Source organism: Polyodon spathula, chromosome 5 (genome assembly GCF_017654505.1).
Source record: "Polyodon spathula isolate WHYD16114869_AA chromosome 5, ASM1765450v1, whole genome shotgun sequence".
Classification (NCBI taxonomy): Eukaryota; Metazoa; Chordata; class Actinopteri; order Acipenseriformes; family Polyodontidae; genus Polyodon; species Polyodon spathula.
In genome coordinates, this window is record NC_054538.1 from 77,335,635 (window position 1) to 77,360,677 (window position 25,043).

General features: G+C 36.9%; 1 protein-coding gene across 3 annotated transcripts in view; it reads left to right on the top strand.

Annotated features, from left to right (window-relative positions):
• The window catches only part of LOC121316344 (S1 RNA-binding domain-containing protein 1-like), a 106,493-nt gene that overhangs the window by 23,999 nt on the left and 57,451 nt on the right, over positions 1 to 25,043 (top strand). For 2 of the 3 annotated variants that reach the window (XM_041251407.1, XM_041251408.1), the window contains exons 10-14: positions 3,625 to 3,728; positions 7,735 to 7,842; positions 8,711 to 8,868; positions 9,758 to 9,848; positions 10,395 to 10,502. In XM_041251407.1, the coding sequence (XP_041107341.1) occupies positions 3,625 to 3,728; positions 7,735 to 7,842; positions 8,711 to 8,868; positions 9,758 to 9,848; positions 10,395 to 10,502 (569 nt within the window). The remainder of the gene's footprint in view (positions 1 to 3,624; positions 3,729 to 7,734; positions 7,843 to 8,710; positions 8,869 to 9,757; positions 9,849 to 10,394; positions 10,503 to 25,043) is intronic. The other variant, XM_041251409.1, reaches the window with a different exon arrangement.

Here is a 25,043-nt window from a genome sequence, read left to right on the forward strand (position 1 = left end):
TGTCAGTATATCTACCTACATGAAATATTCAAATTGTTTGTGTCAGACACTGAATTGCATAAACAGCAAAAGAAATAGCTTCTGTATTGAATATTTGTATTCTTCAAAACGGTTTAACAAACCTTCAGTCTTAAATGAGATTTATTGGTTTGACTTGGTGAATATATTGTTGCCAAAAGTTGAAACAGATCATGTTTTAACCAAGAAAAGTAAATAGAACCCCTAACTCCTACTTTTTCAAATACAAAAACGTCATGTTTTTATTGCACTGCTCTTTTATTGCACTGCTCTTTTATATATATATATATATATATATATATATATATAATATATATATATATATATATATATATATATATATATATATATATATATATATATATATATGCACCGTATAGATATAGGTATTATGTTTATTTATACTAAATATAAGTTTGATTTTTTTCAGTATTTTATATATATATATATTTATATATAATATATAGATATATATACACGATCGTAATATGCACAATCATATTTTTTTAAAGTTTGTGTAAATGTGTTGATTATTTATTTTGGTATAATGCCAGCATATACCCTAGTGCTGGCTAAGAGTAAAGAGCGGTTCTTATATTTTCTGCCACGATGGAGAGAAACATGAAGAACTTTTCATCAGAAATGATGGGTTTGATGCTGGGGTTCGGTCACTGAACTGTGTTTTAAAGGCTGTTTTTGTTTAAGATGTTTAACCTCTGTGTGATTTCTCTCCTGATTGCTGGCATGGCTGCAGGGATACATGTTTTGGTTTTATTTAGAGTTTGACATGCTTTTTTTTGTTTTTAAATAATCCTGTGGTATTAATTAGGAGTCTGTTAGACGGTAAGTAATACCATCCACAGCTATGAAATACTATGGCTGTATGTGCAATAATACAAAAAGAAAAACGTTGTCACTAGAAGCCCGTTTTCAGTGTCTTCGGTTCTTTTTGTCAGTAGTCATGTTTGATTTATTCTTGATTAATGAGGCTAAGTGAAAAAATTAGCATAGATATTTTGGGTGGTTTAGTCACATTGAACTACTTCCAGGTACTCTGACTTTTGCATATTGCAGTTAAAAAATATTGTCAAAGCATCACATCCCGGAAACCATTTCACTTACTGATGTTACCTATGTAAGTGACCTTTGACCTAATATGTCAAACAAGTCTCTTGACTTTTTTCAATTATTTGCTGTAGTAGATATCTTAATATGTACAGGTCAGTTTTTCTCTACTCCAGTTTGATTACTGGTCTTATGCAGTAAAAAATAAACAGGAGTATTGTTTTTATGTCTGGCCAAGTCAATGAAGTAGATCACATGCTTTTTTCATACACATGCAGACGATTCAACTAGAGGTGCCGTTCCCCTTACTTGTTTCCCCTGGGACGTTCTGTTTTTGTTTATACACACACAACTCGGACGCTTTCCATCATTCTTGAACATTGCTGAACTTTTTTCTTTTGTTTGTGTGTGTGTGTGTGTGTGTGTGTGTGTGTGTGTGTGTGTGTGTGAAGAACAATTGGTAATCCCCAAGACATTGAGGGGAAAAATCCTGACTGTGGGCATACGATTTCCTGGCCAGGTCATGTAGGGAAGCAAAAGATCCTGGTGTGCATTTCTTAATGTTTCTATTGGCCAGGCCTATACACTGCAGTCTGTACTCTTACTAAGTCATGTCCAGAATGTCAGCTTTCACGTGTGGGAGGGGGTGGGGGGGGCGCACGGGACACAACACACATTTGGTCTTCTTGGAGCACCGGCGACATTTCAAAGGCTAATGGATGAAATCCTGCAAAGAGCTGAAGATTTTGCAGCAGCATATCTTGATATGGATATTTTTAACCAAGATCATCTGAGTAATTTGAAAGAATTAGAGAGGCTGGACTGACCCTCCACCCCACCAGGTGTGTCATTGCCTGAAGTGAAGTCAAGTATCTTGGATATTCCCTAGGAAGGGGGGTCATCAGACCACAGTGGAGAAGGTGGAGGCTATCAGAGCCAGTAGTCTATCAAATACTAAGAGGGATGCAAGATCTTTTCTTAGCTTAGTAGGATGGTACCGTAGTTTCATCCCTGAATTATTTTCTAAAGCTGCAGTTTTGACAGACTTGACAAGAAAAAGCGAACCTAAGCAGGGTGAAGTGGATGGAGGCCTGCGACAAGGCTTTCAAAATTCTGAAAGAAGCACTGTGCTGCGATCCTGTGTTGGAGCCCAGATTGTTCAAAGTTGTGCTTTAGCGGTGGGCCTTGGAGCCATCCTGTTGCAGGGAGAGCCAGAAGATTTAGACCAGTTGTTTTCCTTAGTAGAAAATAGTTTCCCAGGGAAACCCGCTATTCTGCTGTCGTAAAGGAATGCTTGGCAACTAAGTGGGCCATAGATTTGCTAATGTACTACCTGATCGGCCATGAGCTTACCCTGGAAAGGGATCATCAAGCATTGTAGTGGCTTGAAAGGATGAAAGATTCGAATGCTCATTCGAATGCTCACTTGGTGGTGCTTAGCAATGTGACACGTGAAAGTTTAAATAGGAGGATGTGTGACAGCGCAAAGGTCCCTCATAAATACTAAACTTTACATGACCATTTATATAATAATAGTATCTTTATTTTTATATAGCGCCTTTCGTAGTGGACCACCATCACAAAGTGCTTTACAGAGGTAGGCAGTGATTATGTTGGGCTCTGTCTAACCTGTATTGTTGTTTTAACAGCTGTGTTATAAATATGCATTGATTTTAAACATTTACTTTGTATATCTGTTTAGTTTCAAAATGTTAGTACTTACCTTGTTTAGCATGGTCATAATGATGATTTTGAAACAAGAAATAAAGAAACCTCCATTTTAGCTGAGGAAGCCTTTAGAACCCTTCTTCAGGGTTGACTTCCTGCAATTAGGGCATCACCAAGTATAGGAAGCAGGAGGGGGTTACTTTGAAATGTTTGTTTTATATTGCTTGCTTTTTAGGCACTATATGCTTAAATATATATGATGACTGTTTGTGTATATATATATTTATGGGATTATTGTACAGGCCTGTGTCTGCTGTGTTAAGTATGGTTCTTTGTGTGTTTATTAGGTTAGTTAGTGTCAGGAAGTGAGTAGTGCAGGAATAATATAGTGTCCAAACAAGGGCATATTTACAATGGTCTCGGCTTTATTAAATAAATTATCCCCTCTACCATCAACGGTATCATGGATTTTAAACCATGGGGTTGAGGTCCCAAAGCAACAAACAATACAACTATAAATTAGTTATCAACTGAAAAAGGCTTGAATCTTGAAATGTAGGAAGGAATTAAGTGCCAAAATGAGACATTAGTTTGTGTGTACACATATCTAAAAAAAGAGAAAGGAAAGCAGGTTATTTTGTAAAGATTTAGTTCATAGGAGTAACATTTATTTTTATTATTGTTTCAGATGTCATAGGAAATAAAAAAAAAGGCGGCCAGACACTTATGCTTTACGGCTCATCACTTTCGTTACCTCCTATCCCTTAAACCGCATCATTTTATACAGGAAGCGGTTGCATGAGAGCAGACTTGAAGTTCATCTTTTGGGTATTTTGCGTGTCATCTGTCTGTGCCATTTATGTTTGGTCTCAGATTTTGGCCATTAACCGAGGGGAGAATCTGAAGATCCTGACAGTGAAGGTCAACATTCCTGACAGGGTGAAGAATGAATTTATTGGCTGGTGTCTCAGCGTAAGGTCTGTATGCATCTTCTACATGTCACTTCTCCTAAACTACTGTGTGTGTTTGTGTATCAGGGCAGTTGCTTTATAAAAATGTTCAGCTAGTAGGAGAGGCAGCAGAAGGTGCAGTTAAATGATCCCTGGGTGCTCACAGTATATGTATTAGTTGCCGATAGAAATTATTTTATATATCTCAGCTAAACAATCATGCCCCTGCAAAATCTTTGGCTTATAGAAATAAAAGGAACTGCACTAATGGTTATTTATTACATTTCTGCATGAGGGTCTTAATACAGTATCCCTGGGGAGGCAACAAGCAGTGTAGTTTTACAGTTCACTCTATATTAGATTGTTAAAAACATCAAATGCAAACCAAGTTATTTTAAAACATGTAGTGGAAAATACCAATTGGATACAAATGAGTGCGCTTAAACCTGAACAGCAAGGGTAAAGTCAGGAGCACAGCTGTCTTGGAGGCAGTCACGCAAGCAGACCTTCAAAGCCAAAAGGCTGGCTTGCACCTCGAGGGTATTAACCAAGCCATTCGGGTCTTCAAATCCGAGAAAGAGAAATTTATTTTTCATTGAGCAGTATTTTTTTTTTTTTATTGAGCCAGCTGAGCAAAACAAAATACCACAACTTTGACGATATTCTAAAATAACTTCTGAGACCTGTCTATAATTCTACGCCAGGCAAAAGCATTATTAACTGATTGTCTAAAGCTCTGCGGAATGGAAAAGATACCGTATGATTTAAAAAACAAAAAATCAGTAAAGTCCCAGACATGTGTCTTCCCAATTTATCCAAACTTTACTGACTCTAAAGAATTTAGTTTTCTACATTAGAAGAAAAATAAATTGTCTCCACAAATTTCTATATAGTAATTTATTTTTTTAGAAATTAAGCTTCTAAAAACTGCAGTAAATTCTAAATTGTTGGATTAATGAAGGCCTTGTTAATTGAGCAGCTCCTGTTACGTCAAAGCAATAGCAACTTATAATAACTATTATAACAATCGTATTTTTTATATTAATATTTTTTGTTGAATGTTTAAAAAATAATACATTCAATCTTATAATACAAACATTCTCAAATACAGTGGTTTGCAGAAGTATTCACCCCCCTACAAAGTTTTCACATTTTGTTAGCACCTGAGCGTACTCCACGACACTTTCAAATTAGACTCTACATGTAGAATCTACACAAACTACTCCACATTGGTAAAGTTAAAAAATGCATATAGAATATAAATAAGTAAGATCTACAGAGAAAAACAGATTAATCTCAGTTGCATAAGTGTTCAACCTCTTTGCTACTGCAGCCCTAAATCAGCTCAGGTGCAAATTATTTGTTTGAAAGGTCACACTCAGTGGTTTAACTTGTAGATAATTTCCCTCGGGTATAAAGACTTTCAAGCTACAACTCACATAGTGAAGCAACAAAGCAACCATGAAGACCAAGGAGCTTTTGAAACAAGTCTGGGATAAAGTGGTAGAGAGGCACAAGAAAATAGTAGAGAAGGGTTTTGAGCATAAACTGCTCGTTTCAGGTCCTGCCACAACATCTCAGTGGGGTTTAGGTCTGGACTTTGACTAGGCCATTCCAAAACTTGAAATTTCTTTTTCTTCAACCATTCTGATGTAGACTTGCTTGTGTGTTTCGGATCATTGTCTTACTGCATGACCCAGCTACACTTCAGCTTCAGCTCATGGACGGATGGCCTGACATTCTCCTGTAGAATTCTCTGATACAGAGCAGAATTCATGATTCCTTCAATGATGGCAAGTCGTTCAGGTCCTGATACAGCAAAGCATCCCCAAAATCATGACACTACCACCACCATGCTTAACCATTGGTATGAGGTGCTTACTGTGGAATGCAGTTTTGTTTTCGCCAGACATAACAGGACCCATGTTGGTCAAAAAGTTCCACTTTTGACTCATCTGTTCATAGATCATTGTTCTAGATCTCTTGAGGATCATCCAGGTGCTTTTTGGCAAACTTGAGACGAGCATTCATGTTCTTCATAGTGAGCAGTGGTTTCCGCCTTGCTATTCTGCCATGAATCCCATTTTTGCCCAGTGACCTTAGCCAAGGCGAGGCCTGTAGACCCCTGGATATTGTTCAAGGGTTCTTTGTGACTTCCTGGATGATTTTACGCCTTGCTCTTGGAGAGATTTTGGCAGGATGGCCACTCCTGGGAAGATTCACTATTGTCCCAAACTTTCTCCATTTGGACAATATGGCTCTGACTGTGGTTTGGTGGAGCCCCAGAGCCTTAGAAATGGCTTTGTAACCCTTTCCAGACTGGTAAGCATCAACAACTTTTTCCGGAGGTCTTCAGGAATTTCTTTTGCTCGTGGCATGATGTGCCTCTAGAATCTGTGTGCTGACAACTTCACTCTGATGGTAAGGGACAAAGTTAGTCATATTTATATTGGGCAGGGCTGGCCCAAATCAGGCCTGATTGTTAACCAAAGGATTCAAACATCTGACTATAATTATCCCTTTAATTGGGTTGAGTTAACTAGAGGGGGGCAGTAACTTTTTCACACCTGAAGATTGAATGTTTGATTACCTTGCACACCAAACAAATGAAAGAAGCACCAAACCATTTTTCTCTCAGACTCCCTCTATATACTACAACAACCCACAAAAAGATCTGACCAAATTCAGTGAAAAATGTGCAAAAATGCAGAAAATCTGACGGGGCAAATATATAATATTTTTTTAATATGCAAGTAAATATAAATGTGTGGTTTTGACAATTTTGAAAAACAAAATTTAAAAATCATTGAAGCTGGGAAAAGGTAGTCCTGTAAAACAACTTTCAGTGGAATATGGAATTGGTAACAGACTGTTTGGGATTTGAAAAAGGAGAAGGGGGTGGGGGGGTTGATTTCCTATGCAAGTAGCTCAATGAAAAAGGTAACATGAAGATTTGAAAGACAGCTTGATTTTGTAGAGCAGCAAGATGACTCATCCTTAAATGACAGACTATTTCTACGAGTGCAAGTATTCAACAAATGTAAAGCCAATCAATTTAACAAACAAGCATGACTGACTATTTTAAGAAATTATAAATTATAGTACTTTTTAAATGCGTTTTCATATGTTTTGCATTATCCATGTTTATCCATGTAGTCGCTATATATATCTCAGGTTGTTTCAGACAAAAGCTTTTCTTCAGCTGTGTTGAAAGAACAGTAAAGGTTGTTAGAAGGTCTTTTTTGCTGCAGTTATACCTCCTTTCACAGACATATAGAGAGAGATTTAATTTATAGTAATATATAATTCTGTTTTAATTCTTCTTAATAGCATGCTAACCATTTTTTTGTGGTTTTAATCTTGAACATTTATTTAATCTTGGAAACAGTTTAAAAAAATGCATTCCAGATAACACTCTAATTTCTTTGCTCCTAGAGGAGAATGGGGTTAAGGTTGTGTAATATTGGGTTTCTTTGACTGTCAGGAGAAAGATAGATCTATTTGCCATTCTGATTTCTTTGCTAATTTTTCTCTTGAGTGCTACCATGTGTTTAATAAGTGATGGGTTGTATTCTGGTGAACTTTACTGGAAATGAAGAATTAAGTGGTAGTTGCTGTGCATTCATGTTAATATCGCCCCGCTTTCAAAAATAAGCATGCTCTGTATGTTAATTCTTATCCTTGTGAGATAGCCATAAGAGCTTGTTGTACGTGTGGAAATATTAGAATAAACTGCCAGTGTCTTTTAAATACCGTTTTACAATATAGATATATATAATATATATATATATATATATATATATATATATATATATATATATATATATATATATATATATATATATATATATATATAATATATATATATATATAGATATATATATATTAATATTAGTTTTAAACAAACACTCCTATGCGGAATACTGAAGGGGCAGGCTTTGGTGTTTATACTAAATCAATCAATCAGTCACTGTCTGTATTTTATATAGTGCCACCATCACAAAGCTCTTGAATGTATTGGTGTGTATTGTAGATGGAGACCAAAGGGCTACGCAAGGGAGGAACTCTTTAAACTGTTAAAAGATGCTGTGGAAGATTCATATAAAAGGCTTATTCAACCGTTGCTATGTAGAGGTTTTAGGTAAGTGCCACACACAGTATTTTGTTTGTTTGTTTTATTTTGTTTGTTTGCCTGAGGTTTCATGGCTCCCAGTCTTTGCCTTCTAGCCTGTACATATTGTTTTTATTATGCGGTAAAATAAACAGTCTGCTGTTATAAAGAAAATGCACATGGTTTTATACAGTGTTTATGTAAACACAGGTGAGTCAGTGGAAGCACTCAACATGGCACCAGGGTGTGATGCTGTGAAATGTATTACATTTATATTTATGTGACAGACAGTGGGCAATAACTTTTTCAACCCAAGGGGAACAGTTTGTACTATAAGGTGACAATTAGTCAGTATCTGTTTAATTAATAAACCTCTGATTTCAGTGTTTTGATTGATTATACGGCTGAGGGACGTCAGAGGGCAGTAGTTTTTGGCTATTGGCCTGTTTATGGACAGACTGTTTAGTCATGTGACACTGTATGAGCCAATAGTGTTGCAAAGTTTCAATGTTGGTGTTTTTTGAAGTCTAATGTTAGTAGCACAAAGTGTAGAATTTTGTGTCACTCCTTTTGATAGTCATATAAGGATTGAAAACAGGTCTGTGTGCATAAGAGGTGTGGAAATCAACTTCCTGTTATTGCTGTTGCTTGAGAAGATTGCACAATTATATATTTCATGCGCAAGGATATCTCCTCTATAGAAATTACCTGCCAGGACCAGTAGAAATGCAGCATGTAAATGAATTCTCCACATGACATGATGGTGTGTAAATATATAAGGTATTGGTAGAGTTCAGAGGAGTATGGTAACAGCTACTCAGAAACAATGACAGGTTGCAATGTAACCACTGCAAGGTGCATGTTAACATGCAGAAACGTGACTGATGTGTCTTTCAAGGTCGAGTTTGACAACGAGCGCAGAGAAGGAGTCCATCGCAATGTTTGTAAGAAATCTCCGTCAGCTGCTTCTTACCGGACCAGTTAGGGGGCGAGTCTTAATGGGGGTGGACCCTGGATACAGACACGGCTGCAAACTGGCAGTCCTTTCACCCACAAGTAAGCAGCTTGAGAGATTTGTTTTGTGATTAGCAATTCTGTACTAGTACAGTGCTGCCTCGTTATTTTACGGTTGGATAATACGCAATTATGTGTCAGTCAGATGGAGAAATTAAATGGAAGCACTGTAGATGGCAGACAAAAGTATTTTAAAATACTGCATATCTCTGTATGTTTTAATAAGTCTTAAATCTTGTATATATGCTTAGAGTACAATCAACTCCACCTGTTTCGCTGCCATGCACAGTATTGAAAGGATCATGCAGCACAGTGGTCAACTTGCATCTAGTATTACATTTGGTTCGTCAGGATATGATACTAACAAGAAGTAGTAGACGGAAGTAAGTACTCTCGTCTCATCTGTAACAGTGAGCTGATCAGATACCGTATGTGATCAGGATTATGTCTTTGGGATATGGATCCCCATCAGTAAGGAGTTCCAAACTGCTGATTCCTGTGGGGAGAGAGCGCACCTGCAGAAGATGGCAACTTTCCTGAACATTAATAAATAGTTTTAAAATTTCCAAGCAGTAGTGCACAAACAGGAAAGTGTTATAAAATAATGCATACAGAAAGAGCACTAGGTATTATCAAATAAAGTAAGTGATTTATTCATGTTTAATAAAGTGGTGACTAGTCAACCCATTTGACTGTTCTACTGTCAAATTATTAGGCCTGCTGCCCCTTCTCCATTGTATCAGAGAAGGTTTTATTCTGTTATTTAAAGTACGTGGTATTTAGATCAGTTGAATAGAGCCCAGGATCGACTGTCCACAAAACCATTAGGTTGAGCAAAAACAAACTGATCTCTGTAAACTAGGTTAAACTGATTTTAGTGTAGTTACTGAATACTGTATATCAAGGTTTTCATTGATTCATGCCGTTTCAGGCCAGATTCTACATACAGATGTGGTCTATTTACACGGAGGGAATGGATTTCGTGAAGCTGAAAAGATTAGGCATCTGCTGAGAAAATACAAGTAATGTATGGCTTCTACTACACACACACACACACACTTAACTCATAATAATCACTTCAATACAGTTCTGTGCTTAGCTTAAAGAAATATGATAAATGTGATTGCACTTAAAAAACATTTGGTCCACATACCAGTGGCATCTCTGTCAGTTTAGTTAGAGTTTGGCAAACTCTTCTTCTAGAGTGTGAACCACAACAAAGACCCAGGACTGTTTGGCTTCCACATGCTCAGTGGTTCCCTTTGTGAGAACAGTTTCAAGTCCCCAAGCTTGAGGAGGGTGCATTGAGGAACACCTCATTGTCCATCAGGAAAGAACAGCTCAATTTCACAGAGACTGATAATAATGCAAGTAAATACTGTCCGATTTAAAAGGGGCGTCTCGATGAGAATACAAAACCTATCAATCGGCAATCTCCAAGCAACAGTGAGTTAACTTTCTGATTCGCACCTAGTATACAGTGCACCGCAGAAATGTGAAGATGCGTCTTACTTTAATCGCGCGTTATGTTTTTTTTATTTGTTTATTTATTTTTTCCCCCCCTCCAGTTGTTCCACTCTTGTCATCGGGAATGGGACTGCCTGCCGGGAAACGGAAGCTTATTTTGCTGACCTCATTGCAAAGAAGTATTTTGAGCCTCTGGATGTGGCGTACTGGTAGGCTGTCTTTGGAAAAAAAAGTCTGTCTTAGATCATTGAAATACATTTAAATACATTAATGTCTTGTGGGGGGTGAAAAAGCACCCCCCAAATGGTCTTATACCAAACAAACCCAAGGGGATTCTGCCAGAGTGGTATACAAAAACAGGGTCGCATGGAACAAAGAAGGGTTAGAGGACCCTTCATCTAGGTTTTTACAATCCTAAAAGGAGTCAACAAAGTCAGTCCTTGTCGCTTTTTCAGGTGTAGCACAGCTGGTAGTTGAGTGGAGACAGGTAGGAAGCACTTACTTACACAATGTGTCAAGGGTATGGAATGGGTTACCTAGTCATGCTTCGAATCATTGGGATCCTTTTAAGAGACACCTAGTCTTAAAGAGTAAGTAGTGGGTTTCTGAAGGATATAGTGTTACATGTCCTCACATGTTGCTACAACTGTTATTAACAAACTATTATTTGTTTATTTTGAAGACGCCTTTATCCAAGGTGACTTACAGAAAGTAGGGTGTGTGAACCGTGCACCAGCTGCAGAGTCACTTACAACAACGTCTCACCCAAAAGACTGAGCATAAAGAGGTTAAGTGACTTGCTGAGGGTCACACAGTGAATCTGTAATTAACCCAGGATTTGAACCAGGGATCTCATGATTACAAGTACTTTTCTTTAACCACTGGACCACACAGCCTCCTATGTTTAAATAATGTATCTGTATTTTTTTCCTTTTCATTGTTAACATCCTGACATTTTTTTACACTTACAACTTTAAAATCTGTTTCAAAGCTCTTTGCAAAATTTGCTGCATGATTAAGAGTAATTAAAAAAACAAGCATAACAAGTGCTCTGGCTTTTCTGTTCCGTACTACATCATAGATCGTTGTTGCCTGTTTGACAGTGTGGTCAATAATCCTGACACTGTCAGTGCACTGGAGCGGGGATTTTGAAAAGAGTTTTGAAACAGACTTTAAAGTTCTAAGTGTAAAAAGTTGTCAGGATGTTAACAATGAAAAGAAAAATGATGGGTATGTTATTTAAACAGTTGAAGCAGCACGTGGGGATGTGTAACGCTATATTTAAACAGTTGAAGCAGCACGTGGGGATGTGTAACGCTATATTTAAACAGTTGTAGCCGCACGCGAGGATGTGGAACGCTAAATTTTTTGGAACCCCACTACTTACTCTTTAAGTTCAGGGATCAATCAGCTGTTAGTCAGTGATGCAAAAAATAATAGTAATTGCTGAAAAGATGCAACAGCAACAGTTACTTGTGTGGAAGGAAATGTTGTCAACAAAACTTACAACAGTTACAATGAGGCGTCAGGAATTTAGTGGAGACAAAACTGGACTTTTTCATTAAACAGATTTCCTTTCTTGTTTTGTCATGGAGACATTGAAATTAAATGAATTAAAGTAGTTCATCTAACCAAGTTCATTTATTTTGTGAAGGTATTTGTCACACATGTATGTATTCTGTTAGGCTGTGTTCACACAGAGTTGGTTAGGGGGGTTGATTCTATACTCAGGTTCAGTTCACTTAGTATTTAATGTGAACATCAAAGTTCACAATACAAACAAACCAAACTGGTTGGTCTCGTTTAGCAAAGTAAGAGTTTGGTTTGCTTGCTTAACTTCAGTGTGAACAACAGGGGAACCCAGTTCATTTGCATACAGGAAACAAGATATAGAGTATTCACTCAAAAAATGTCAGTGGAAGAAACGGAGACACTTAGAAATTTAGTCGGACACCAAAATCCAGGCAGAACTTGCCAAAGAGAATGCTGTCCCTGCAGCAGCTGTACTTTCCTGCAGTGCTGGCTTCAATAGCGAGATAAAGCGATTACAAAAATTGAAACACAGAACAAAAACCAGAACGAATCCCTAATCACTGTCATTTTAAAAATATACCATGATGCATTGCAGACAGTGTAAACACCCAGTCCACTAACCATAAAAAAAAAAAAAAAAAAAAAAAAAACTAACAGGCCAAGATCACTTGCAAACTGCAATGTGAACACAAATTAACTCAGTCCTCAAAACACAGAAATTAATCAAAAAAACTTCTTAAAGTGTCGGTTTGTTTCAGCTATGTAAACAAACTCCGATGGCAACACTTTTGCTTCGTTCTAATGTGAACACAAGCAGATTGATTTGTTGTTTTAAACCAAACAAACTGAAGTGAGACTGTAATGCACAGTCTGTGAACACAACCTTATACAGTGAATATGTCCGTAAGGTTACGTTTAAGAGCTCGTATTGCACGTGTCCGGAGTCATTAATACATGTTGTGGCTTTTTGGAAGATATTGAATAAATTTCTCTCACCCCGTGGGGGGTGGTGCACCCCCTGGGGAGTGGGAGTGGGGAGTGGGGAGGGGGGGGGGAATGGCAGCCATAAGGAATGTGTAAGTCTTGTGGGTTTTAAGTGCCATCTGGACCTTGTTTGACAGCCTCTAATTAAAAACAAATATTTCTTACTGTTCCTATAACCAATGCAGCTTTATAAGCTTAAATCCAACTTAAATAACTGCAGGACTTTTTTTAGTTGCTCTTGTGGATCCATGTTTATTGATTTAGGGTTAAGACTGGAGCATAGCCCAGAAAAAGTCAAAAGTGGCCATGAGGTTTTCTGTTACAAACCCCTGTCCCATGCCAGGACCAATAAAGACTCGGATTGTTTTTGTTAGTTGTAATGTATGCCATGCCAAAGATGCAGTACTTTTTAACTGGAACAGATGTTTCATCTGAACAAGTGTACTGTTTTAATTGAACTCCAGAATTCAATCATGGATTTGAAGAATAGAATTGCTGTCTTAACATTTATTTAGTAGGTTTTTAATGAACAGCCAGACATGACGGTCTGCAGGCAGACTACCTGTAACATTAAAAGGGGGGGTGGGTGGGTAGTATTCTGCTGTTTGTTGTTTTGTGATGGGATCAAGTAACATCAGAGCAGCAGTACAATACAGTTAAGGGTCAGCAGTCAGACACTGGTTTTCATGTTTGTAAGAAGTTTTATTTTGGGGGTGTACCTTATTCTGCCTGTCTATCGATCGATCTGTCTTTTCTTCTCATTGTTTACATCTTTCACTTCCTTTGTGAGTTTATTTTATCTAAAGAAACAAAGACTCAACTTGATTGTATAATTATGTATCCACATCCCCTGTATAGTACTTGAGGGAGAGCCGTTCTGTATAGATGAGTTCCTGTTCAGTATTCTGAATAATACATCTTGCTCACAACATGCACTCACAGTACTGTGCATTCATTTTCTTCCCTAGCCATCACCAGTAAATCAAAGACTGTTATGCTGCACAGAATAATTGTAATCAAATCTAATTTCTGCTCTATATAACGTAGACTAAATTATTTCAGACTTGTGCACATTTTACATGTATTACAGGTCTCTTTCTGCACTGCAAAACATCATGTATAAGTTAGCATTTCAAGTGTTTCGCCAGTTGAAAGTTATGTTTACAATACTGATTTCAAAGCAGTGTTCTTGAGCTGCTGTGTTAATTGGACACTCCATCATCGGGCAAATGCGATGCATCCCATTTACCTCCCAGATTTAATTTTTTTTTAAAAGTTAATATACTTTGTACTGACATTTGCTTCCACTTCATACCTGTTACAAACAGTTATCTGGTGATATTTTACAACACCATTTTAATATACAGATAAGCTAGAGAAAAAGCAAGCACTTTTCCTACTGTATGTGCAGATATGATCAGTCATTTGATTATTTTAAATTAATGTATTATAGTGCATAACTGATGGGTAGGTACTGATTGGGGAAAAAAGAAAAACAAAACAAAAGAAACCTGACTTGTACGCAAATGTTTTATCTATACTGGAAATGAAACCATCACAGTGATTTGTTTTCGACCTTACTAGTCTCACTAGTTAATTAAACTACACAACTGATTTCAACAGTCTTGTTATCTGTCTCCTGGCTGATAAATGTCTCTGTCATCGCCTTCTCGCCCCGTCTCATTGCGCACTCCCCTGGCTGCACACTCGGCATGACGAAGGGGCACAGGCAAGCATGCCTGCGCTGTTACAATCAGCCTTCAGGAACGCAAGCCTCTGAAGTGGCCGTTCTGCATGCAGGAGAAAAGTTCAGAGATGCTCGTGGATCTTTTTTGGGGGGGGGATCGGGATGGGGGTAGCCTGTTGAGTGAGTATTTTATTTTTTATTTTTTTCCCCTCTGGTACTTGGGCAGAATTAATCCTGGTTTTCATCGCATACCTGCATTAATGTAATTCTAGATGCTGGTTCTTTGCGCTGTCTTTTTTCTTTTTTGTTAATGTGCCGTGAATGAGGTACAGGGCCTTTTTAAAGTTAAGTGGTTGATGTAAATCCCCTGGTATTAAGGGCTGTCTATCAAATTCAGCTGCTTCACCCCCTTTCACAAGCAAACTCTTGCTGCTGCTGTATTTAGAGTTTTAAACCGGAACAAGAATAACAGTAATAATAATATATAAAAACAGAGAGAGTGGTGGACACTGGCTTGCTGTTTTTCCGTGCAGTATGGAAACCGAAAATAAATAGATTTATTCCACTCTGAATCTGAAAATCTAGAAAGAGAAAGATGTTTTTTCAATTTTTCAGCTCTCTAGCCTTTGATTTATTTACTTATTTGTTTACTGTTTTCAGGTATTATACGAGCTTCAATGTCGGTGGTATTCATATACATTTTAGTTTCTTACTTCAGTGTTGTTGTTTTTGTTTTTTTAAATATAATGAATTAAATTCAGAGTGTTGGAGCTGACAGGTTCTCTTAAGTGTACGTCCTGCGCAGGATTATGCTGTTTGAACACTGCTTAAACACACACATGTACCCCTACTGTCCTGGAGAGTGTAGTTAAGTGTAGCCTTCCTAGCCGTCCAGTCCCAATATTTTAAAGGTTGTGCTGTCCCCTGATCATCCACAGTTACCATACGTATTTAACAAGCACAGAAGTTTAGTAATACCGTAGTTAGAAATTCCAGGATGTGTTGGCATGGCGTACTGTAGATGTCACTGGTCCTTTTGTTATGTTTCAATAGTAAATCATCTAATGCCTTTGTTGGTGTCATTAACCATTGTGTTACTGTATAACACCATTAAAGGCATGAGCAAAACGTTTGTGGACTTGTTAGTTTTAGAGTGGTTTTGCAGTAAAGATTGACTTGCTGTATGTTGAAGCTGCCAGTATGAGGGGTGTGAGGAAACAGCTTCACAGCCCTGTTACCAGCTCCATCAGAAGGGCGGAGGAGCACGGACCATCGTTTTTTCAAATGTTCCAGCATGTTAAAATAGAAACAAAACAAGCATAACTGCAGTTGGTTTTGTTCAGTCAAAGGGGGTTTATCTCCAAGACAACTCATATATGTCTGAATAACCTTCTTATTGGAAACCGCTGCAGTATTTTGTCTTGAATTGTGTTGTCTTTGGCAAAGAGGTAGCCTCTTGTTCTGTTAGTGGCTCTGAGTCTTCATGAACAAGTTGAGTGCCCATGCAGTTACTTATTGTCTTTTTGATCAGCTTTTATTGTGGTAACTGTAATGGCATTGATTGTAATTATCATGTAATCTGTTTGGATAAAAATAGGTGAAGCTCGCAAGGAAAGCTAAGAAGTGAAGGGAACCACGGTGAATGAAAAGGCTTTAATCCTCATATGTATAGTAGTGGCATTGCTTCTGTAGAAATAACATCATCTTGCTTAGCTAGATGGTACTATTTTGTACACGATTGCTATATTTAAAAATGCTACACCACAGACAAAGGATTGACATTGAATAGCTAAAGAAAACATTGAATATACTGTACACTACACTTAATTATTTGTTTTGTTCTTCAAACCTTGCAATGGGGTTCTTAACAGACGAGAGATAATAGTAGTAATTTTCTTTGTGTTTCTTTGAACGTGGGAATGATATTTTTTTTCTTCTGTGCTAATTGGCATAACTCCTCCTCTCCGATTTTAGCGGTTATCAGGATATAACTGTGAGGCGCTTAACAGGAAGGTACTACACAGAGATACACACAGATGTGGTTTTCTTTTATGATGGAATGGTGCATTTGCCATCAGTCTGCAGAAGCTGCAAGCTGATTATGAATGCAAAACGCATTCATTGTAACGATTATCATGATATGGTAGGTTTTTGGTGGAAAGATTAATGAATTGAGTCTATAGGCATGTGAGTCACGCACAGCTCAGCCAAGCCTTCACTCCCTGAGCGGCAAGATATCATGGCGGCTGTTCTGTTAGTGTAGGTTTGCATAACTGGCTATACTGCTCTCTGTTAACACACACCTTTACGTACTTTATATAATGTAATAAGCATCCCAGTGAGGTGGTGTGACTTTTTTATGTTGCTGAATGATAAAGACTTTGTGCTTCGAGCTATTGGATTCATATTCGGAACACCTATTTCTTATACTGTACTATGCTTTAGATCAAATGTTGGTATTGTACAAAAAAAAAAAAAACCTTTTTGCAAAGATGCTTCTTTCGTTCTCTCAAAGCCTTATCTCCGACCATTGGAGTTAAATAGTAAGTAGCGGGGTTCCGAAAAATATAGCGTTATACATCCCCATGTGCTGCTACAACTGTTAAATATAGCGTTCCACATCCCTGCGTGCTGCTACAACTGTTAAACACAGCGTTCCACATCCCCACGTGCTGCTACAACTGTTAAATATAGCGTTACACATCCCCACGTGCTGCTACAACTGTTAAATATAGCGTTATACATCCCCATGTGCTGCTACAACTGTTAAATATAGCGTTACACATCCCCATGTGCTGCTACAACTGTTAAATACAGTGTTACACATCCCCATGTGCTGCTACAACTGTTTCAGTAATGGACCTGTAATTTATTAAACATCCTGACAACTTTTTACACTTCTGTAACTTTAAAATCTGTTTCAGAGCTCTTTTCAAAGTGGCCGCTCTAGTGCACTGGGTTTTGAGATCTGTCCTGTAAATCACTGCAGAAAGGGTGACTTTAAAAAGTGCTCTGGCTTTTCTTTTCCGTACCACATCATGGATCATTGCCCTGTTTTGATAATGTGGGCAATAATCCTGACGCTATCAGTGCGCTACAGCGGCCATTTTGCAGAGCTTTGAAACAGATTTTAAAGTTGTAAGTATAAAAAGTCATCAGGATGTTAACAATGAAAAGAAAAATCAAGGGTCCGTTATTTAAACAGTTGTAGCAGCACATGGGGCTGGCTAATGCTATATTTTTCGGAACCCTGCTACTTACTCTTTTAAAGTTCTTCATCTGATTTTGCAATCTTGTGTACTGTTCATCTTCCTTTGTTCAAACATTGCAAGGGGGGTGTGTGTTACTTAATATCTCTGCTTATTTATTATTTTATTTTTTTTAACCAAACACTAATCCTGTTAATCCTGTTTTTTTGGTGTGTCTTAAGTAAATGCTGCCTATGGTTCTAAAACAGAATTCAGAACCCCTGAATTAGAGAATCGCTTCTTTGTAATTCTACAGCTGCAAAATTGTATCCAGATATCATAATTTCACTATTCTGTAAGGAAAGCCGTTGCATTTTCACATTGGCTAGGCTGCAATTAGGTACTGACTGTCCGTGGGCAATGTCTTTTGAGTTGAAAATTTATATTTCAGTGGCTGGATTTATACTACTAGCTAGAAACAATACAGCATTTTCACTGCTCCTACGTGTAACAGTTAGATTACACCGTGTAACAATTTTTTTCTAATTGCTTATGCCTCAAAAGTATAGAAAATGGCTATTATTCCCAACAAACTTTGCTTTTGTGACCAGGACAGTGATATTTCAAAATATATTTCCAATGGGAAAACAAGCAAATGTGTGTCTTTTTCGTTCAAATAAAGTCAGAAAAAAACAACATATGAATCCAAATTAACATGTATTTATACTAAAGTAATACAGAAATGACTACAAAAGATTTAGAAGTGAGTAGTTTTTTCGAGTTTTACAATTATACTGTATTTACAGTTAAATAACACTTACTATCCAGGAACAAAAATTGTTACATAATGTTATTTTTTGCTAGGTTTTTTTTTTTTTTTTAAAGGAAACAATTAAAGATTGTTAAATATATGTTAATGTCACTTGAATTTACTGTATTTTCTTTAGCTATTAATCTACAAATGCAGAAAATGATGTATGTTTAAATACGGTGGTGACTCTCATAATTGGCTGGTTACATGTCAACAATAATCTAAACACGAACATGGCTTGAAATCTCGTTCCAGGAGACCAGGAGACCTAGTTTGAGGCAACTTTGCTTTGTCAAACCTCAAGTCTCCCTTGGTGTGCCATGCAGTGACCTGAAACCAACTTCCAAGCTACAAAGTGGCTTTGTTCCCTCAGCTTTAGACTAGCTTTACCAATGGCTTACTTGTTGGTTTGTAGTTTCTTTGTTTTTTAAGCAACACAATTAAAAAAAAAAAAAAAAAAAAAAAAACAGTAGCCTCAGTCCCATTCTTCATGTCAATCCAGGTTGTGCTCTGCAATGTAAACCTTAGTGCTAATCCTAAAAAGGGGTCTTTCTATCAAGAGAAGAAAAAATCGATGTGCTAACTTGAATTCAAACAAATTATTTCACCGACATTAATTTAAGACAAGCAATTAACTTGACAGTGGGTTGGTCCTACTGACAACACCAACTTATAAAGGTCATGTTTTCTGTGCATATTTTCCCAAACTAAAATATCAGCTTTTTGGTTTGGAGCATTTTTTTTTATTTTATTTTTTATATAATTGGAAACGTTTCCACATTCCATGTAAACACTGAATCACAATGCAATTCAACTTGTATAATTGTATTGACTTTAGGATTGTATGTTGATACACTATATTCCATAAACACTTGGAACATGTAAACATCCTTTACATTTATTTTGTATAAATAACATAATACATTCTAAATGATCTGGAACGCCTACAGTTTTGTTTTATATTATGTTTACTAAGATTATCTGCAAACACGCAGTTTTGAAAGAACTATATTATCTGGTGACACTGTTAATTAAACTTCACATTTAGACCTAATTGTATTTGTATTCTGTATAAATAAAGCCAGTTAACTAGTTATCAGTTTTGTTTCTTGAGGAATAGAAAGCTGCATTTTAAAAGTGGGTTCAGTACGCCGGCACTATCAGATTTGCTTCACAAGTATGCACTTATATTTTAGTTGGCATGTTCTGTGTGATACCAATATTCAGTTTCTTTGTGGTCGGTTATCATAAGATAATGCCCAGGAAACTAACCGGTCATGTTTTATAATATTCAACAAATCAGGCTACCTTGATCGAAAAGAAGTATATATATATATATATATATATATATATATATATATATGTATAACATTGTTTCAACGTCGACCTAAGCTCCTTTTTTTTTGATGACCAGTCACTCCATACTCCCGTCAGTGGCTCAGAAAGCAAAGATGTTGTGTTATGGAAGATTTAGATTAGCAGAGATCTGTTCTGTTTTGGCTGTGTGTGCAGTATGATCAGAATATGTTGACTGGTGTGTTCACAATGTGATATTAATAGCCAGAGGCATTGGGTTCTCTACTCCAGGATGTTAGTTGTCTGAAATCTTTCTGTAGATTTGTATCTAAGTTCTGGCCTGCTAATGCGATGCCTCCAGTGCCTTGCTTCTTCAGAAGCCTGCACCATCGTCAGGAGGGCTGAGGATTTGATAAAATGCATCCGACATCTGAACTTGATAGAAAATATTTCAAGCAATGGAGTTAAGCATGTGCTCGCTTTTGCACTTGTATATCTGTCACTAGGTTATTATCATGTCATTTTGTGGAAAAGTAGTCCAAAACCAGCACATTCTGTATTTAGAAATATAATAATAATAATAATAATAATAATATTATTATTATTATTTTGTGGTAGACAATTGATCACAGTTATTTTGGCCCGTTGCACATTGTATGTGTTAAAGCAAGACGAAGGCCTCTGGCTCATTATGTTTGTTTTTGTTTTTTTTGTTAATCAAGAAAATATTCCTTTAAGAAGCTTTTGGCTATATAACTTTAAAAATATGTGTTACACCAAGTTTTCAGCCTACATTACCATGCAGGTGTGGTCCAAACTGTAACACATGTAACGTGGAATGGGCCTATTGTTCTTGGAAGCACTGCACATAGTACCTAGAAAACAGCATGCATAAACCCTAGTCTGAAAAGCCAACTCTGGGCATTGATGGGGGAGCTTTGCAGAATACAGGACACTGAAAAGGACAATTAAGGGCAAGGGTAGAGTGAAAGGGAGAATGTTAATTAGCAGCCTACCCAGGGACAAGCCCTCAGCCAACTTCTTGGTGAAGGTTAGCTGGCTGATTCACGAAAGCCTCAAGTGCTTGACAAAGGTACTGTAATCTGTTACGCCTTAGCCCGGTCCCCTGTAGAAACTGGTGAGGCAGAAGAGACTTCTGCAAATTACATTTATCATGGCTGTGAAACAACAGAGACAGACAGACACACACACATACCAGTGTGTATACTATAGTCTGTTACCTGCCACTGCCGTCATGTGAATTATCTTGGCAGTGATTGAATAGCCTATAATAGTAAGGGTACATTAAATGCATTGTGTATACATCTACTGTGAGTTAGTACTGTCTAGTCTACTGCATTTTATTTATAAATAAAAAAAAAATATGGTTAACACCATACCAATGCACCGAACGTAGATGATCACAGTTTGGCTGCAATGCCAGGTGTATTGTTAAGGATAAAGAGAGGTTTCTGAATCTCGATTAATTACCTCCAATGGCGTCCATTATCCACACAAATTGCTATGCCTGTTGCCTTATAATTAAAGTACAATGTTAGGATTTTTAATGCAACCTCTGCTATACAGAGGGCCTAAACTAAATGTTGGCTGCCGAGTCGATTGTGTTAAATATTTACAACCGATATATATATCTATATATTAAATAATATATTATATAATATATAATATATATTATATATAATATATATCATACTTATATTTGATTATATAATATATTTTAAGTATCAATTGAAATATGGAAGTATTCAGTTGCATAGTTGTTAATCGGTTGCCAAACAACATGTTATTTGATAAATTTGCAACACACAACTGTTACGTTGAAAACAAATATTTTTATAGTTACAGTTACTAAGGCTTTGTACACACACACACACTACGTAACAAACTGCCTTCGCTGCGGTTGTTTGTTGTCCACACACCTCTTTCATTACTGAAGTGAATGCACTCCCTGTTTAAACTAACAGCTGAACTCGGACCCTCATTACACGACATTCGATAGGTTTGTGTGGCGACAGCGTGGAGGCTGTGTTTTTCTTTATGCTTCATACACAGGGTTTACCCAGTTTGTTCTGTGAATAAAATCTTGTATTTTCAGATTGCACTTTTTGCAGCTCTCATCCTGAAACAATCCCTTGCTTGATTTTCAGTTGTGCATTTTCTAAAACTTGTTATTGGTTTCTTGATTCTTGCAGTATCCTCATTTGCTTCTTGATAAATATATAATCTGTTATTTTGAGGGCTCTGTTCTTAATCATTCTCATTTCTTCCTAATAAATTTCATTATTTTGTTTGGAAAATATTATACATATGCAAATGGATGAAAACCAAACGAAATATGTGTGACGCTAAATAGAACGATTTAAAAAAAAAAAAAAAAAAAAAAATTTACAGTACCTTCCAATAAAAAGCAGAAATGTCCATGTTGCATTTATTAAAGTTAATGTCCATGATTATTATTATTATTTTTATATAAACGTATTTATTTTTTAGAATGGTTTTCTTCCCTGCCCTTTCCCGCGGGTGTAACCTTGTGGGTATTGACAGTGGTAGCACTGCGTCGTGTCGCACAGGTAGCTGTCCCCTTGCAGCAGAGGAGGTGCCACACTTGTGCCCTTGCTGGTGATTTGGAATGTCCATTGCACCCGGGGCTGTCTGCGCAGCACCGGCTTTTGTTCTGATAACAACGTCTGGCACCAGATTGATGTAACAGGCTGTGAGGTTTGCTCTTTTCAGATATGCACTCTTATGGCAGCTAGAGTGTGGCCTTGACATGGCCACACACTGATTTTGGCTCCACTGCCTTCTAGCTGCATGTGTGAAGCTAAGGCTCTTTGACACCTGCCATTTGGACCCTCTTCTTACTGAAAAATGTCATCATTTTTAGACAAGATGAAGACAGATATTTGATCGTTCTCTTCTGAGGAGGGTCCTAGGGTCGTGGTTCACAGCTGAGTGAATAACGGGTGGTGGTGGCGGAAGAGCTGTACAATCTGTTACATTAGTGTGGGAAGGAGAAGTGGGAAGAACAAGTTAACAGGGTTCAACAGGTCTTTATTCTGTGCGATGCTTCTGAAAAGCAATTAGTGCACAGCTGACCTGTTCAAGCAGATCAGCGGTGCAGGGGATACACGGAAAAACTTAACAGAACCGATGGTTAACATTAATAATTCGAAAGGGTACCAGTAAGTCAAATTGAAATCAAATTTTAATAGAAGAGAAGCTGCTGTTATTTGATAAATTTGTAACACCCAACAGTTATAGTTACAGTTACTAAGGCTTTATACACACACACACACTACGTAACAAACTGCCTTCGCTGCGGTTGTTTGTTGTCCACACACCTCTTTCATTACTGAAGTGAATGCACTCCCTGTTTAAACTAACAGCTGAACTCGGACCCTCATTACACGACATTCGATAGGTTTGTGTGGCGACAGCGTGGAGGCTGTGTTTTTCTTTATGCTTCATACACAGGGTTTACCCAGTTTGTTCTGTGAATAAAATCTTGTATTTTCAGATTGCACTTTTTGCAGCTCTCATCCTGAAACAATCCCTTGCTTGATTTTCAGTTGTGCATTTTCTAAAACTTGTTATTGGTTTCTTGATTCTTGCAGTATCCTCATTTACTTCTTGATTAAAAAAATATATAATCTGTTATTTTGAGGGCTCTGTTCTTAGTCATTCTCATTTCTTCCTAATAAATTTCATTATTTTGTTTGGAAAATATTATACATATGCAAATGGATGAAAACCAAACGAAATATGTGTGACGCTAAATAGGATTTAAAAAAAGTCGGCTTTTGCACAAAGGGTTTCAGAGAACTGGATCTGCTTTAATGGTTGTAGACATGCAGGTTCTTATGTATGTAAGTTTTTATTCAGGATACAGTAGATCATTTTTAATTATGTTAAAGACATCTAAACGCATTCTTTTATAGATTTCTATTTGCCACTGTAATTGAATGGAGGTTCAAATGCAGTCTTTGTCCCATCTAAAATAGGGCGGGCAATATAAAGAACTGTAGGAGATGTAAGGATAGCTTAAAAAACACAAAGTCATTAATCTGAATGGTAATTACCAAGCTAAATGTGCAATTAGGTTGGATTTGGATGCATTTTTGCAAGGGAGTGTATTAGTAGGGTTACAATTCTCACACATGATGCGTGATCAAACAGGAAACCATAAGTTCAATAGAGCAAATGTACTTCATTGTTTAAAACACAAAAGAGGGCAAAAAAGTAAACTGATGTGTTTTTTCTTTCTTTCTTTTTTTAACTAATTGAAGACAAATGATTAATTTGTTGTTTTTGAAGGACTGGTTTATCTAACGCAGGATTTGCTTAAATGTCAGTCATAAAAAGTAAAGAAATGTTGGCGGCTGTGCGCTCTACTGTGTGTACTATGTGCTAGATGTACACAATAGTATAGCTTGTCTGAAGTGGTTTTAGTGTTTTGCACCGCTTCTTATTGGTTCTTATTAGTTCACCTAAACCAAGTGTACACTTGTTTTCCAAAATTTGTAATGATAATTATTAATTTGATAATGTATTTGTATTATCTTTATTAAGAGTTAAAATTGACTGTGTTTTAACTTTCCAACTTGGTTATAATGCTGATTATATTTTTTATTACAGAAACAATATTTAATGTATAAAGGTTTGGCCTCCTTTATACTTTCCTGTATAAAGCACCTTTCAGTGAAAACCTTACATTTTGCCAGTGCTGTATGTAATTTCATTCTGCCTCTTTCGGTAACTGAATGGGTCTCAGTACCACTGTCATATTTTTTATTCCAAGCTAGAAAAGGTGTGATATTGGTCTCTCTTTGTAATTTTTAGATGTATGAATACAGTTTAAAGCAGTTCTCCATTTAGTCAAATGGAAATACTATACATGCTGTTTCACACAGACACTGTACTTCATTCCTTTTATAAAATGTGTTAATCCACTGCACAAACATTTAACATTCTTTTCCAATTCTTGTTTATTTTGAAAGGGTTTATTTTGAAAGTTTGTTTTCCTGCGATTTAATTTGTCCCTGTAACTTTACAAAACGCTCATTTCTAGAGTAAGATGGAGAATTTGCTTGTAATAAAAATACTCTGCTAACTCTCCTTTGCTCTACAAGTTGATTATTTTTATGGTATGGTCTGACTGAACTGTGTATTTCTCAAATAAATGAAACCACAGGAAACAAACCTGCATTAGCCAAATCCACCACAATCCAGG